This window comes from Sturnus vulgaris, chromosome 17, assembly GCF_052056855.1.
Source record: "Sturnus vulgaris isolate bStuVul1 chromosome 17, bStuVul1.hap1, whole genome shotgun sequence".
Taxonomy (NCBI): domain Eukaryota; kingdom Metazoa; phylum Chordata; class Aves; order Passeriformes; family Sturnidae; genus Sturnus; species Sturnus vulgaris.
The window spans coordinates 10,758,479-10,773,296 of NC_142259.1; the positions used below are offsets into that span (position 1 = coordinate 10,758,479).

The 14,818-nt window shown below is 49.6% G+C and overlaps 1 protein-coding gene across 2 annotated transcripts in view; it reads right to left on the minus strand.

The window, feature by feature from the left end:
• PPP1R16B (protein phosphatase 1 regulatory subunit 16B) overlaps positions 1 to 14,818 on the minus strand; it is a 57,896-nt gene that overhangs the window by 31,235 nt on the left and 11,843 nt on the right. Inside the window, exons 1-2 of one of the 2 annotated variants that reach the window (XM_088175080.1) lie at positions 11,257 to 11,404; positions 9,303 to 9,705 (exon numbers count right to left, since the gene is read on the minus strand). In XM_088175080.1, coding sequence (XP_088031206.1) covers positions 9,303 to 9,549 — 247 coding nt within the window. In that variant the 5' untranslated portion in view covers positions 9,550 to 9,705; positions 11,257 to 11,404. Of the gene's footprint in view, positions 1 to 9,302; positions 9,706 to 11,256; positions 11,405 to 14,818 lie in introns of those variants that run through there. The other variant, XM_014884034.2, reaches the window with a different exon arrangement.

Here is a 14,818-nt window from a genome sequence, read left to right on the forward strand (position 1 = left end):
AGGTCTAAGTAGGTTGAAACTTGCTCTCCATGGGAGCTCTGTGTGCTGTCCAGCCCAGGTTCCTGAGTGAGGTCCTGGTCTCTGGAGCTCTCCAGAGGGTTCATCACAGCACCCCAGGTCAGATCTCACCTGGCTCCTCTGACAGCACATCAGATCTGAACCCAGTGTTGGCAGACAGACACAGAAGTTCTCTCCACGTCCCTAAGCCAGGGAAATGGCTGTTCTTTGCTGCAGGGGCACTGCTCCTTTCCAGTCCCAAGAGCCTGAGAGCTGGGATGGATTTCCAGGTGAATTCCTTGTCCCAAGTCATTGGGCAAATCCCAAACACCCTGCAGCAATGAAACCTTGGTGCAGCAGAGCTGCTCCATTCCTGTGCACTTTGTACTTTTCATTCAACATTATTGAATAGGGCAAAAAAATTGCTGTTATTGATGAGGATGGGTTTGACACAGAGAATCCTTCAGATCAGATAATTTAAAAGACCATGGATACACCAAGCCATTGTGTCTCAGTCCTTATCATTGCAACCAGAACCATGGAAGTGGCAGCACCTCACCTCTAACCCTTGCTTCTCCAAATGGAAATACTTTGAAGGTGCCACAATCTTCCCCACCCACTCAAAACATCTGTATGTGTGCACACAGATGCAGGTGTAACACAGGACAAAACAGAAGCTGAGTGCAGGTAACTCTGCCACGGACACCATCAGCTGCCAACCAGGCTAAAACAGGGCTGGTGTAAGCCAGGGGAACAGTGTGACAGTGCCTCAGAGGTTCATTCCTGCTCCAGTCTCCCTTTTTTAGAGGTGAACTCTATAGCAGTAGCCCTCAGGACAAAAAAATGTGAGTGTTGTTTTGTTTGGTGGGTGGGTTGCTTGGGGTTTTATTATGGAGGAGGATTGTGGTTTTTTTAACTAATGGGATTTCTCTTGCCAGCCCAGAGAAAGGCAGACAAAGATAAATGAGACTTTGGAAGTTTCTCACTACATTTCAAAGCTTGGTGCTCTTACATTCAAGGCAGGGACCTTTTTGCCACCTTGAAAGCAAAGCACAGCACAGCACACAAGATCACCAGGGAAATGTGAATTAAGGCTTAGCTTTAAAACCTTGGCCAAACTGAGAAATGCTGCAAACTGTTATAAAAACATATTCAGGGCAGGGAAAACCCCCTAGAGTAACTAAAGCCCATTTCCCACATGAGTGCCATTTGCAGCAGCCAGCCTACTTCATGCTATCCAGGGAACCCAGAGGCCAAATCCAGCAACAAACAATTGCAATTTGCAGGGACCTCAGTGGAAACTGCATCCTCTCACTCGGAGCTGCACATGGGCTCTTGTTCCCTGAATTAAAAGGAAGTGCAAGGTGCTTGATTGCATCTTGGCTCTTGATTACAAATGCACCAGCAGCCAGGATTAAACAGTTGGCTTCCTGGCCTATTTAGCATCCTTTAGTGCTGGGTTTGAGGGTGGGCAAGGCTTGGGGGATGTTTTTATATACCAGCATCTGATTTTTTTAATTTTTTTTTTTTTCTCAAGACATTTGCAGCAAATGATAACATTTCCCAAAGATCTGGCCAAGCTCCAGAGGAAAAAAACAAGCAGTAGAAGTGTCTGTAGAAGCAGCTCTGCACTAGGCTATAAGGCACTGCCTGAACCAGCTGCCATAGCAACTGCTATTAAAGAAAGAATTAGAGCATTCTTCACGGAAGTAGGAAAACTCCCAGTCAATAAGTGTAAGGATGAGATGCAAAGAAAGAAAAAAAAAAAAAAAAAAGGAGGATAAATATAAGCAAGTAAGAAAAATATACACAACTGAATGAGAAGCAAGGCTACTTGCACAGGTAGATGTGCTCTGGTGTTGTGGAGATGCCTATAAATACACTAAGATACCTAACTCCACCCTCATTAGCAAGCATTTTAGATACAGTTGATCCTGCCTTGGGGCAGTAGGTGGATTACATGACCTCCTGAGGCCCTCTCAACCTCTATTTTCCATTATTCTAGGAGGGAGAAATCTACACCGGCTGAGCTGGCCTCACTCCAGAAGGGCAGGAATGTAAATCTGGAAAAAAAATAGATTTAATCCACTTTTCAAGTTCTCCTTGAGCAAGAGAAAGGGTAGAAAGCAGAGCCTGCAACAACTTACAGGCAAGTTCTTCCTGGCTGGAAACACATTTTCAACTGTACCAGGGGTAAGGAAGTAACATCAGGTTTCACCCTGCAAGAAGGATTCACCCACCAAAAGTATTCATATCCCCATCAACATTAATTTAAAAAGAACAATCAGACACGTGGCTGCAGACCTCGGTTTTGGTTGTGGGTTGTTTTGCAGGGGCTTGTTTTACAAAATACACCTGAAAACAGAATGATGCTGCAAAAAGCCACCAAGCTCTCAGCAGCAATCAGGCTCGTGTCCTACATCCCTTGGTAGAACTGGATTAGACCCCACAACACAGCCCCACAGCAGGGCAGAGCCTTGGCTCTCAGAGCTCACAGCCAGGGAGAGAAAGCAGAGGAAATTTCACTCTGGGTTGTGCTGCTTATTGTGCAGAAGACACCAAGGTCCCCTTTGGAGCTGCTGGTGACACTGATTCCTCACTACTCACAGGGTGAATAGGAGCACAGGAAACAACACTCACCTGGAGGCAGCCAGGCAGGCAAGAAACACTGCCTGCAAGAAAAAACCCCATGTCCCAACTGCTAGGGCAAGGATCTGACTGGGCTGTAGCACCAGCCCTCCCTGCTCTTATCCCACTGAGCAGCAGCCAGGTGTGCAGCTCCCAGTGTCCCATCCCACCACAGCCATGGCCCTGGTGCTGCTCCCAGTGCCCCATCCCATCCATAATCATGCCCCTGGTGCTGCTCCCAGTGCCCCATCCCATCACAGCCATGGCCCTGGTGCACAGTGGTCCCCTTGGGAAAACACGAGGATAACCAAGCTGGGAAGCTACAGGCTAGAAAGAGCCACTGACATATCAGCAAGTAGCACCAGACTTGGACGTCCTGACTGACATTTGGCAGCTCTGGGGACACCAGGAAACAAGCAGGCATGCAAGGCTGCCTCCACATCAGAAGCAGAGCAGCCAGGCCAGGCAAAGGTTAAATGCCACTGATTTAGTACCTTTAGACATCTCCAGGTACCTGGTTGAGTTAAGGTCCCATTGATAATCTGCCTTGGGCTCACAAAAGTCTGACGTTCCCAGCAAAGGCGGCTGCTGCATCCTGAGCCCTCCCTGCCGTGATTTGGCCGGGCAGGGATTGAGAGCAGATGGTGACCTTACAAATCCTACCTAGTGCACCTTGCAGGCACAGCCTGAGGAGTTCCAGCCTCTCCTCCCTATTGCCCAGATCGCCTTTGGAGGCACGAACACTCCTCACACACAGCCACATTAACACAATTCAAAGCACCAAGGAAATGTCCAGTTCGTATTTAGTGCACATACAACTAAGGAGACACTGAGTTTCTTCTCCAAAACACACAGTAGCCAAATGTTGGAAGATGATTAAGTGATTTAAGCTACCTCTTGTAAGAAAGAAAATCTTGACAACAGTGAACTGGCAAATCCCCATTTGATTAAAAACACCTTAACCCAAACAGATCATTCTTACTGGCAGGACAAGCAGTTTGAATCCAATGTTTATTCATTGCCCTGTAATCCTATTACAAAATACACCAGAAATATTTCAGTGGTATCAGAAATGGTAGGAGGCAACACACATGTAAAAGCCAGAAAATTAAATGATGTGGAAATTACCGACTTTTGAGAAATAAAATAAGTATTTCTGATCAAACTTTTTTTTTGTTTAAAGAAAAATTGTCAAATTAATTGTAGGAGTTGATGCCAGATTTGGGGAGGGAGAGGGCCTCATCCCAGGAAAACCTTAGGTGGACTTTGTGTTAATTTCGACACAAGAAAATTGTCATTTGAAGCTCTTATGGATATAACTTCCCACTTGATTGAATTTCAGTGAGTGTGGGGGGGAAATTTTAAAAATATTTACTTGTTATGACAACAGAGAAAGCTGCTGATTCAATATTGCTTATGCTCCCAGATGCCTCTAGTTAGCTGCCATATGCAAATCACCCCACGCTGGCATCACATCCAAACTGCATGAAAAAGCCAAGTTAAAATGTGGCCAAATACGTGAATCTGCTTTTGGAAGACATACCAACCACCATTAACAAAATTAACAAAATTCATCATTGCCAAGGATTCCCACACAAGCTTCAGAAAGAGGACAGCTCTCATTTCCACATCCAGTGAGAGTTTAAAACTCGAAAAATGCCTTTGCTATTTGAAAAGAAACTTCTAATTTCTGACTCAAAGCATTCCCAAATACCCAGATATACATTCAGAATGATGGTGATAAGAGATCTTTTCTTTTCAGAGTTCTTCAAGGGACACAAAAACCAAGGGAAAAACCTTCTCAGACAGATAAATGACTTACTCACAGACCTGGACACAGGAACCCCACGAAACAAAGCTTCGGGAGATTAATGTGGAAAATTAAGGCACCTCATAAAAGGTTTGAAGTAACAAGGGAACAGATCACATCAGCTTAGAAAGGTTAAAGAAAGCAATTTATAGACACTAATTAGGGCCTCTTTAAAGTGCCTTTGCAAATGACAAGGTTGGGTTTATTCCAGAGAGGTGCAAAGGGAGCTTGGTCAGAGCTGCTTGGGGATACTCCTGGAAGGGTGCATGAACCATGCTGGGCATCACAGCACAGGAACAGGAGATCTGAGAATGGATGGCACAAAGGCAAGCAGGGAGGATGTGTTCATAGGAATAAGTTCCTTTCTCCCCAGGGAAATCCTCCCCATCCAGTGACCTCCAAGCTTCTGCCCTCTGCTCTGTCACTGGGAGCTGATTTGCAGAATGCCGAGTCCAAGTTCACCAAACCTGAGTTTTCCTTCACTTTCAGGCTCACCAGCCATAAGGATCTGCACAGTTCAACTCCTGCAGAAGCACGGCTTAAAGAACACTTTAAGAAGTGCTGCTCTATGCAGCACTCTGGCTCTGATGAAGTTTTGCCTGCAGGATGCAGTGCCAGGAGGTGGGAGCTGAAGGACTCGCAGCGATGCCATCGCCGGGGGTGGCAGCGGGTGCCTGTGGGAGGCAGCTCTCATCCCAGAGCAACAGAAACCAGGGCACCTCTGGCACTGCTGGAAGGTGAATCAGTCCTTGGGGTCTCTGCTTCTCTGCTGGATCCTTCAAGGAGCCCAGCTCACCCTGAAGCCAATGCCAACCTGCAGCTTGTGTCATTCAAGCAGGAGCCCCCACTGCAAACAGCCCAGGTGTGCAAAGGGACTTCCAGACAGCAAATGCCACATGTCTGTACAAGCAGACACTTTACCCACCTCTGGGATCTGTCTTCTCAGTTTACAGAACACCAGCTCATCTCCCCACGCTCCGGGGCTACTTTTAGAAAAGCTCAGTGATGTAGAAAGACCTGGACATGACAGCCCTGGCTGCTTTTGGGGACAAGGTGCTGCCCTGGGAATGGCAGGACCAACCTCCTCTCCATGGTTTCAATTCATCACCTCGCAGAACAGCCTCAAAGGGCCACAGCCCTCAGCAATTTCTTATCTTCTGAAATCCTCTGCAATCAGTAGCTCATAAAGCATTCCTTTATTGCACTATAAAGCAACTCCTTCGCAGCCATCAGAACAGCCCAGAGGCTGCATCCAGCACCACACTCCCTGTAAACTCTGTGTGGGCTGAGGGGCCTCCCTTTTGCACCATCCCTTTGAAACCAGCTCGGATTGAGGCCAGAGCTGGGTGAGGTTTGAGCATATTTCCACTTAAAGTGGTGATGGTGTGTGCTGCCCTCCCCATCATTCCCACAGAGGAGCACGCCCCAGCTCCAGTCTGGCTCTCTCAGCTCAGAGCTCACCCATGAGCTGTCCGGAGCTATCCCAGCTTGCCAAACTGAAGGTCCAGGCAGCACCCAGGGGCACTGCTGCCCTCAGTCTGGGGTCACTGCCCATCACCCCACTGTCCCCAGCGTGACTGCCTGCTCACATCTGCCACCAGCATGTCTGCAGCGTGCTCCCTACCCTGTTCTGTCAGCAGAGATCCAAAGGAGCTTTTAATAGCAGCTTGTTTGTAAAACCTGGGATGTTTTGACAGATCTGTTGCAGAAGATGTGAGGAACAAGCAGACAGGAGCCATCACCCCTTCACAGCTCCTGCCCACGCTGGGGCTGATGGTCTCCAGGAGCCCCTGCCTTCAGTCCTGCTTGGCCACCACACTGAGACCATGGAACCACAGAACACCTAAGGCTGGAAAAGCCCTCCAGGATCATCAAGTCCAGCCATTCTCCCAGCACTGCCAAGGCCACCACAAACCTATGTCCCCAGATCCACATTGATGCATCTTTTAAATCCCTCCAGGGATGGTTGCTCAACCACTGCACTGGGCAGCCTCTGCCAAGGCCAGAAAACCCTTTTGGTGAAGAAATTTTTCCTAATAACTACTCTAAACCTACCCTGAGGTGCAACTTGAGGCCATTTCCTCTTGCCTGTCACATCACCTGGCACACAGTAGCTCTCTCAATCACACCTGGGCAAGAGGCAGGCAAAGGACAGTGAAAGCAGCATATCCAGGACCTCAGGACCCCTGAAGGTCAGGGCTGGGTTCTGCACCCACCAGCTCCATCCTACAGCACTCAACTACCATGTCAGGAGGTGGTCATACACACCAGAGCCTCAGACATCATCTGGACGAGGAGCCAACTCTTTACCCAACTGCACTTTCCCCTCCCTGATTTCATTGCACAGCAGCTCCCACCATCCCCTCTCCCCCCTTTGGGGGTGAGAATGATAAAAATAAACAGAAAAGTCACAAGGAATGGAAATGGCACAGCCAGAGGCAGCTCAGAGGTGACACGTGCCAGCTGCTCCCCCAGCTCCAACCTTCCTCACACTGACTTATCAACTTCTTAATCATTTATATTTCACCTCCCCCTCCACATCCCACATGGAAACAAAAGATGATTCATATATCAAAATAATCACCTGGGACCTCCAAAAGCCCACGAGTTCCCACACTTCCTTGATAAGGAATTTTGCCAGTTTGGCACCTGGGTTTGACTCTGTCCCCTCCTCCCTTTATACTGGTCCCACATCACAGAGGGGGCAGAGCAGGCACAGAACCTGCCCACACGCTGCTTTTAGGACTTAAATTAATTGAGCACAAAACAAATTCACTGTGAAAACTTGAAGCACTTGAAAAATCAGCTACTTGGGAAGCACCTGTGCCCTGGGAATACCGTCCCTTGTCCTCTCCAGAGAGTGGAGAGATTGATTTTCTGTCAGCAAGGAAGTGGCTTTGTACCATTTGGGTTTTATCACCAGCATCACACTGGAAAGAGCAGCTGCTGGTTCAAGCCCACAGCCTGGGCTTGCCCACAGAAAGAGGTCAACAGGATTATGGTGCCAAAAGAGACCTGCGGGGATTAATTTTTCCCTAATAGGAGGAAAAGAGTGAAGCTGGGAGCTGAAAGCTCAACTCTGCAGCTTCAGCAATGAAGCATCCATGTCCACACGTGGTGCAAGATCACTGTGCAGAGGACCCTGCCCCCAGAACAATGGTGTCACAGCCTGAACACAGCCAGCCCTGCCCACTCACTGCCCTGGGGGAGCACAGCCATCCTTCACCAGGACCCTGATCACAAACACCTCCACATTCCTGCATCCCTCACAAAATGAGGGAGCACCTGTAGGCCAGACAGAGAGGAGCTTTCCTCCTCCCAAACGGCCCAGATCCCCAAGCAGAAAGAGCTGAAAGCAAAACTCCAAGGTTGGGCCCCTTGCAGACCCATCACACCCCCAGCCTCAGCGCTGAGCAGAGGCACCAGCACCACACAAAAGGAAGATGAGGAAACTCTCATCATCTGTCCCAACGCTGAACAGCTGGGTATGAAACCCAAACCACAGCCTGCCAATACCTGCCTGCACAGGCACAGGTGACACAAGTCACAGACCTGTCCACTCAGGCAAGGCCAGCAGCCACAGCTGGCTTCACTGCTGGAGCCCTCCTAGAAAACCACAGCACTCAGAGCAAGAAACACAGGGCCACTGAAGCAGAGAGCTGGAAAGAGCTAGGAAACCTCTAAAGCAAGAAAGGAATGGATAAAAGCCTGCAGCTCCTGGGCATTATCAGGTCTGCTGTCCCAGGGAGGTCACAAATGCACAAAGAACCAGAGCCACAGCAGGGCTTGGCAAATGCAGTGACACTGCCCAGGCAGGGTTACCACTGTCCTGTTTCCAAACAGGAGCAAAACACACACACAAGGACAAGTTACAGGGCAGGAAAGGCTTGCTCAGAAACAGGGACAGGACTTTGGGGAGATTCTTCATGAGACAAGAAGAGCTCCTTGCCTTCCACCCACATACCAGGCAAGGATACACTGCCTCTTGCAGAGGGTGCTGGAAACTAGAGCAACATTCTCTAGCAGAGATGCTCAGAGATGCTCAACTGGCCAGGTTTCCTAAGCACCCTCCTCTGCCATGCCAAGGGATCAGGAAGATCACACCAAATTCACTGCCTTGCAGAGCACCAACCCCAAAGGCTGCTCCAGCTCTCCTGCAAAAGATATTTTTACTCCTCTGCACAGAAGCACTCTCCAGCTCCCCAGAGCTCACAGGTTTTCCCCCATGCTGTGCCGAGGCTAATGGTTATTGACTTTTAGAAATATTTTTTCTCCTCCCTTCAGATTTTGTAGCAGAAGCAAAGCACTTTCATCCACTTTGAAATGGTGCAATTAAACCAATTTTGGAACGATTTGCAGCTCTGTTCTTCAGGAAGAACTAAGCAAAGCTGTGCTTCCCAGTATTTTGGGAAAAAATTCATACATCCACATAGCTCTGAATCCATGCCCTCAAGCAGAGAAGCTGAAGAGATTTACACTGACATGTAAATCCCTGCGACAGACTTCTATAAAACCACTGAGAGGCACACCCAGAAGGCAAGGAAGTGTTTCACACCTCCTGTAAGTAGGAAGTGTGAGAAGGAAAGAGATGAAAACTGCCTTCCTTCACCCAAACCTCAGTCACAACTCCTGCCCTATCCTGGCACTCCTGCACCCACTCCTGATGCCATCCAAGGTAACGCTGGTGTCACCCGGGGCTTTGAGGACCTCGGAGCTGAACCAGAGATGGCAACGCTTGAAAGCCCAACACTACAGCAAGGGCAGCCCATGGATGACAGCACAGATGCCTCTGCACACCACAGAGGGCTTCACACCACTTGGAGCTCACAGGCAGCCAGACAAAACCCGCCAGGCACCAGTGCCATACCTTCCTCCACATCATTCCTCAGAGAAGCCTCCAGCAGAGCAACGCTGGCTTCAAAAGACACTTTCTTTCTGTTCACGGCATTTCTCTTCTTTTCATGCTTCCTCTTCTTGTGCTGCATCTCCTTCTCATACTGGGCCCATTTCTTCAGCTGCTGAGCCCTCCTTTTCTGGGCTGCCCGCAGCCTCTCCAGCGTGGGCACCTTGTCCAGCAGCTGCAGCTCGGTCAGCAGGTCCACGTGGGCATCCATGGCTTCTGCCCAGAGTGGGGAGCAGGAGGGTGTCCCAGTGGGCAGGGATGTCCCACCACAGCTCCTCTGGATGGCAGCCACCTGGTGTTATACCAGCATCCTGAGACTGAGCTGGGGAGGGCCCATGGCAGAGTCCAATGGGAATGTGGTGGGAACCTGAAATGAGGAGAAGAGCAGGAGAGATCAGGTATCATCAAGCACATGACTTCAGCCTGCTGGAAAACACAATGGGTAACATTTGCCACCCCAAAAGGCAGCCAGTTAACTGTGCTTTAATTGCTCTAATTGCTTTAATTGTTCTCACTGGCCTTGGTGATTTTCCCCCTTCCCCCACTCCAAACATCTCAGCAAAACCCTCTTGATTAAGCACAAGTTCACTGTGAAACTCGTTCCTGTCTATTGCTCACATTAACCCTCTCCTACAGGCAGAATAAAGCCTTAACGAGCAAAGACCTCCCACGTGTTTGATAGCAGTTGTCAGACAATTTGGGAACAGTTTCAGTATTGAAACTTCCATCCTTCCCTGGGCTGGTGCTCTCCACCACCCCGGGTTCCAGGTGTCCCCACCCTGCAGTCCTGCTTGGACCAGCAGCCACCTCCCTGAGGCATTTCAGTCTGAGCAGCAAAGCACAGGTCAGAGGGGAGACCAAGGCTGCAGTGCCCAGGGCAGTCACAGACACCAGACCAGGCCATTCTAGCACAAATAACCCAGAAGTCAGAGGCTGGAGATATTTGGGGCTACCTGAGGCCAGGCAGGTTTCCCAGAGGAATTTTACTCACCAGGAGCATCCTCTGTGCTGCTCTGCCTCATCCCTCCAGCCCCAGCTGAGGACAGCTGGATAGACCCAGCTCCCAGGTATTAAAAACCCCCAAACCACCTCAGCTCTGAAACACACAGGGGTTGTTTTCACTTCTCTCTTCCTTCAGGGCTTTCTCTTCACCACACACTAAATCACGGTGGTTTTGCTGTTCAGGGTCCACAAGCAGAGCAGTGAGAGCAGTCAGTTCACAGCTCTTGACCCTTGGTGTGACCACAACAGCAACTTCTGAGCAGGGCTACACAGAGTGACCAACCAGGGACCCATGGGCAGCTGCTCAGGAGGAGGAAACATCCCAGATTTCAGGAGATGTCCAAGAGGTGTATTTGAAATAAAGCCGACATCACAAGCAAATTGAATTAATCCTTTCCAAACAGACCTGAGCAAAGCACATTGAATGGCTCATGCAAAATCCAGGCAAGCAGCAAATAACCAGGTATGAGATGAGAGCTCCTGTGGTTCAGCCAGCTTGGAGGGGACAAAGGAAAAAGAAAAGGTGTTGGTGGGAAAGGAGACTGAAAAACTTAAGTATTCACAAGCACCTGAGAAAGCCCCAATAACACAGCTGAAACTCAACTCTGCTGCTGCTAAAGAGGAAGCAACAGCCTTGTAAACACTGGATGCAGAGAATCGATGGGAAAAGCAGCAGAAGGGAGGCAGCCAGACCCAGCTGAGAGCCATGGTGAGGATACCAAACCCTGCCCCATCCAGGTGAGCCAGGAAAAGCCACGGCTCATCCCTGTCAGAGGGTGAAGCAGCCCATCGAGGAGACTCTGAGAGGCTGCAGGGCAGTGTCCACACCACACAGCACATCCAGGGAATCCCACAAGGCTGAGGCATCCACACTACTAAACACTGCTACAGACCTTCCACGGGGCTTTGACCTTACCTATAAATATCTGGGCAGACTGAGAGCGAGACACATTTCCTCCAACAGATAATTGGTTTGGGAACTGAAAACAAACAAACTCAGCCAGAGCACACAGGCAGGTCCAGGAAGCTGCTTTATCCAGCAAACAGCCAAGGACAGCTTCAGCAGCACCTGCAAACCTTATTTTGAGGACTTCAGGACAGACCTGAACAGATAAAAAGAAAGCCCTGTTTAATCCCATATGAATTTAAGAATGCCAAATAATGCTTTAGTTCCACACAGGAACAAACACAAAGCCTTGCAAAGTTTTTCAGAAGGAAGCTACTAATTCAAAATTCAAATTCAATTCACTTGCTCGAGATGGAAAATACCAACTTGTGGCTTTAGCATGGCACTGGAAAGCAAGGGAAGGGTACCACAGCTCCTCCACAGCACAAGAGCCACTCACAGCTCTCCCTGACCCCTGCCCACAGCCCCCACGGGCTGGGACTCACCACAGCCCCCAGAAACCCCGCAGAAAATGCATGAAAGCACTTCCCAAAGAGCTTTTATTTTGGGACAGACGTATTTCCCGAGCGCAGGCGCTGGGCTGGAAAGCTCTTCAGCACCTCTGGTGAACTCAGCTCCTGCCCCTGGCAAGCATTCCCGGGAAGTATCTTTGTTGGCAATCTCAGCCTCTGCTGCAGCAGCACAAACTGCAGATCTGAAGCCCCAGTTACAATACCTCGAAGGAGGGGAGATAAGGGCAGGAAATGCCTCTTGGAATACTATACAGGCACTCCCACCTTGCTCCTTTTCCAGGCCACTTCTGCCATTGTTTGCTCAAAGATGAGCAAATATTTTCCAAAACACACCTGGAGTAGAAATGAGAACCGAATTCTGCAGGATTATTAAAGCAGGGAACTTTATTTCAGCAATTCACAAGATAAACTGGAAGTTTTCTTGTGGGTTTAGGACTGCACCCTGGAAAGAGCAACAGGACATTGATTTATAAGTAGAGGACAAGTGTGGCTGGGCTTGCCCATGTTTCAGCTTTCCTGCATGCACCTCGTCCTCCAGCAGCTCCTCTGCTCTCACAACAGAAGAAATGGGAAATTCAGGTGGTGTGTAAAGGGGAGATCCACGGACATCAAGACATGTCTGGAAGTACCAAACACCAGCATGTCCTCAATCCAACCAGAAAATGAACCCCTAAAGGAGCTAAAAGGTCACGCTGAGAGCTCTTCCTGAAACACACACAGCTCAACTTCTCCCAGCCATAATTCCCTGTCACTCTCACAGACCCCAGAAAGACTTTGGCCCCATCACTCTGCCTGTTTTCCAGTGACCTGGTTCCTTCCCTGTACCTAAAGAAATGGCACATTGACTTCAGGCACAAACAGGTCAGGCTAACCATAACACAGGTTGAGGCCCAGCATTTGTTTACCTGCAAAGTGACACAGAAGTGGCTGTGTGGGTGTTTGTGGCTTGCAAGGCATCACATTTTGGTTTCCGTGTTATTTAAAGAAGTAGAGGGGGCAGAAAAAAAAGCCCCATTGCTCATGTTGGACCGAGCTGAGCAGTTTCCATGAGCTCAGCAGATGTGATGCTACCACGCTGAGCACATCCTGCCACACACACACAGCCCCTGGCCCTGCAGGGACAATGGGGGCTGTTTCAGGGGCCAAAGGGAAGGCAAGGCACTCGTGCCATCCCCTCCTCCCAGCACTGCAGCAGGGAAAGGCTCACTGACCAGACCAAGACTGGCTCCTGAGAAGGGCACACGGGTGTTGGCCAACACCATCGTGGGGGTTTTTTTGTAAATTTGCATTTCCTGTATGTTTTATCTCACCTGACTAAGCCCAAAAGGACTTTCAAGGCAAGGTTACTCACTGATTATACAAGAAGAGACAGCAGTTCTGTGAAATGAGAGTTCACTGAGTCAGGGGTTGCAGCTTGTGCCACCAACACTGTCTGAAGGCATCTCACACACACTTCTTCCCATTCACACTTGGAGGTTGGTACCTCCATCCCTCAAAGGTGAAAACCAAAGGTACTCCTTTTCCTCCACCAGCACACACTCAGAGCTGCCTCCCTGGCCTTCCTACAAAGCATTCAACCTGCAGACAGTTTGCCATGACACTGCCAAGGCTGGAGCTGGATCTGTTAAAGCAGCTGTGCAGCTGAGTGAGGCTGGAGAGTCTCCTCATCTCCCCATCTGATGATGAAGCTGGAGCTGAGACCTGCAAATCCTCTGTCACATCTTCCCAAGGCAGCAGTTAAAGCACAGCATGATACTGATGCAGAACACAAACACTCACAGAAGTCCTTCACTTAAGTGTCATCAACTGATTTCAGTTTTATTCCACTTTAAAAAAAACAACAAACACAAACCATAGAAGAACAACCCTTGAATGGGACACCTTGAAGTGAAAGACTGGAGATTTCATAAAGCTTTCAAGCAAAGGGAAAACAGGAAGGCCCAGAGTAGCCACTTCTGAAGCTAAAGAGATTGCTTCCAGCCACTGGATTGCTCGTGCTGAGATACCTGCAGGACTGGGGCTGGATGATTAGGTGAGGTGTCTGCAGCAAAAAGTCAAGTCAGTGGCATGAAGAGACAGAAATAACCCTGTCCTCCCCACGCCAAGCTAATCTCTCCACTGGAATTGGAAACCAAGCACAAAAGCCTGCAAGGATCTGAGTGCATAAGCAGGCAGCAGAGGAGGTGGTGCCTGATTTATTTCATTAACATCAGCTCCTGCACCATGGCAAGGTGAGGAGTTGCCAAATTCACCTCTTCTGCTCCCTGCAAGGCCAAGGCCAATCTGTGTGTCCCTGTCCCATGAACTGCAAGGTGACCAGCTCACTGCAGCCCTTCTGCTGAACTCATTCTCTGGTAACAGGCACCAATGAAGAATTCACAGGCTGTTCCTTTGGGCATCACCTTCAGTACTGTCCCTGCTAAGGGATACAGACCAGCCAAAGATGTGTGTTCTGCATGGGTGCTCCTGCTGCTGGCCAGGATCACCCCAGGGTCTGCAGGAAGCAGCAGAGCAGCTCTTCATCACTTGGTCCCCAATGAAGCAAGAGCTCACTGGAGCCCAAAAGCCAAACACCATCCATAGCCAGCAAGAAAGCCACTGAGAGGAGGAGGTGACAGCCCAAGGGTCAGGCAGAAGCAGCAGGAAAAGGCAGGCACAGGAATTCAACCATCCCCGGGAGAGGACAAGGGCGGGACTCAGGGGATGTATCCCAGGGCTGAGCACACACAAGGGGCTGAGCTCCTTTCCTTCCCTCCCACAGCCCAGACTGGGTGGGAAGGGCAGCAGTGTCCCCCTCCCACCCTTCCCAGAGGAACACACTCCCCAAATCATTTCCTAAGCTGTGTCCCCACAGAGCACCCACGAGCAGCTCTGCCAAGGCACTCCCAGCCCAGCACTGACACCTGAGCTGCTCTCATCTGCAGCACCTGCAGGAAGATGGGAAACAAACCCTTCTCCTGTCCTGCTGATGGGAACAGGGAGCCCTGTGCTGGACAGGAGCTCTTGTGGGGTTTATTTTTACCATTAGTAGAAAGTGGTTCAAATCAAGAGGGTCCATG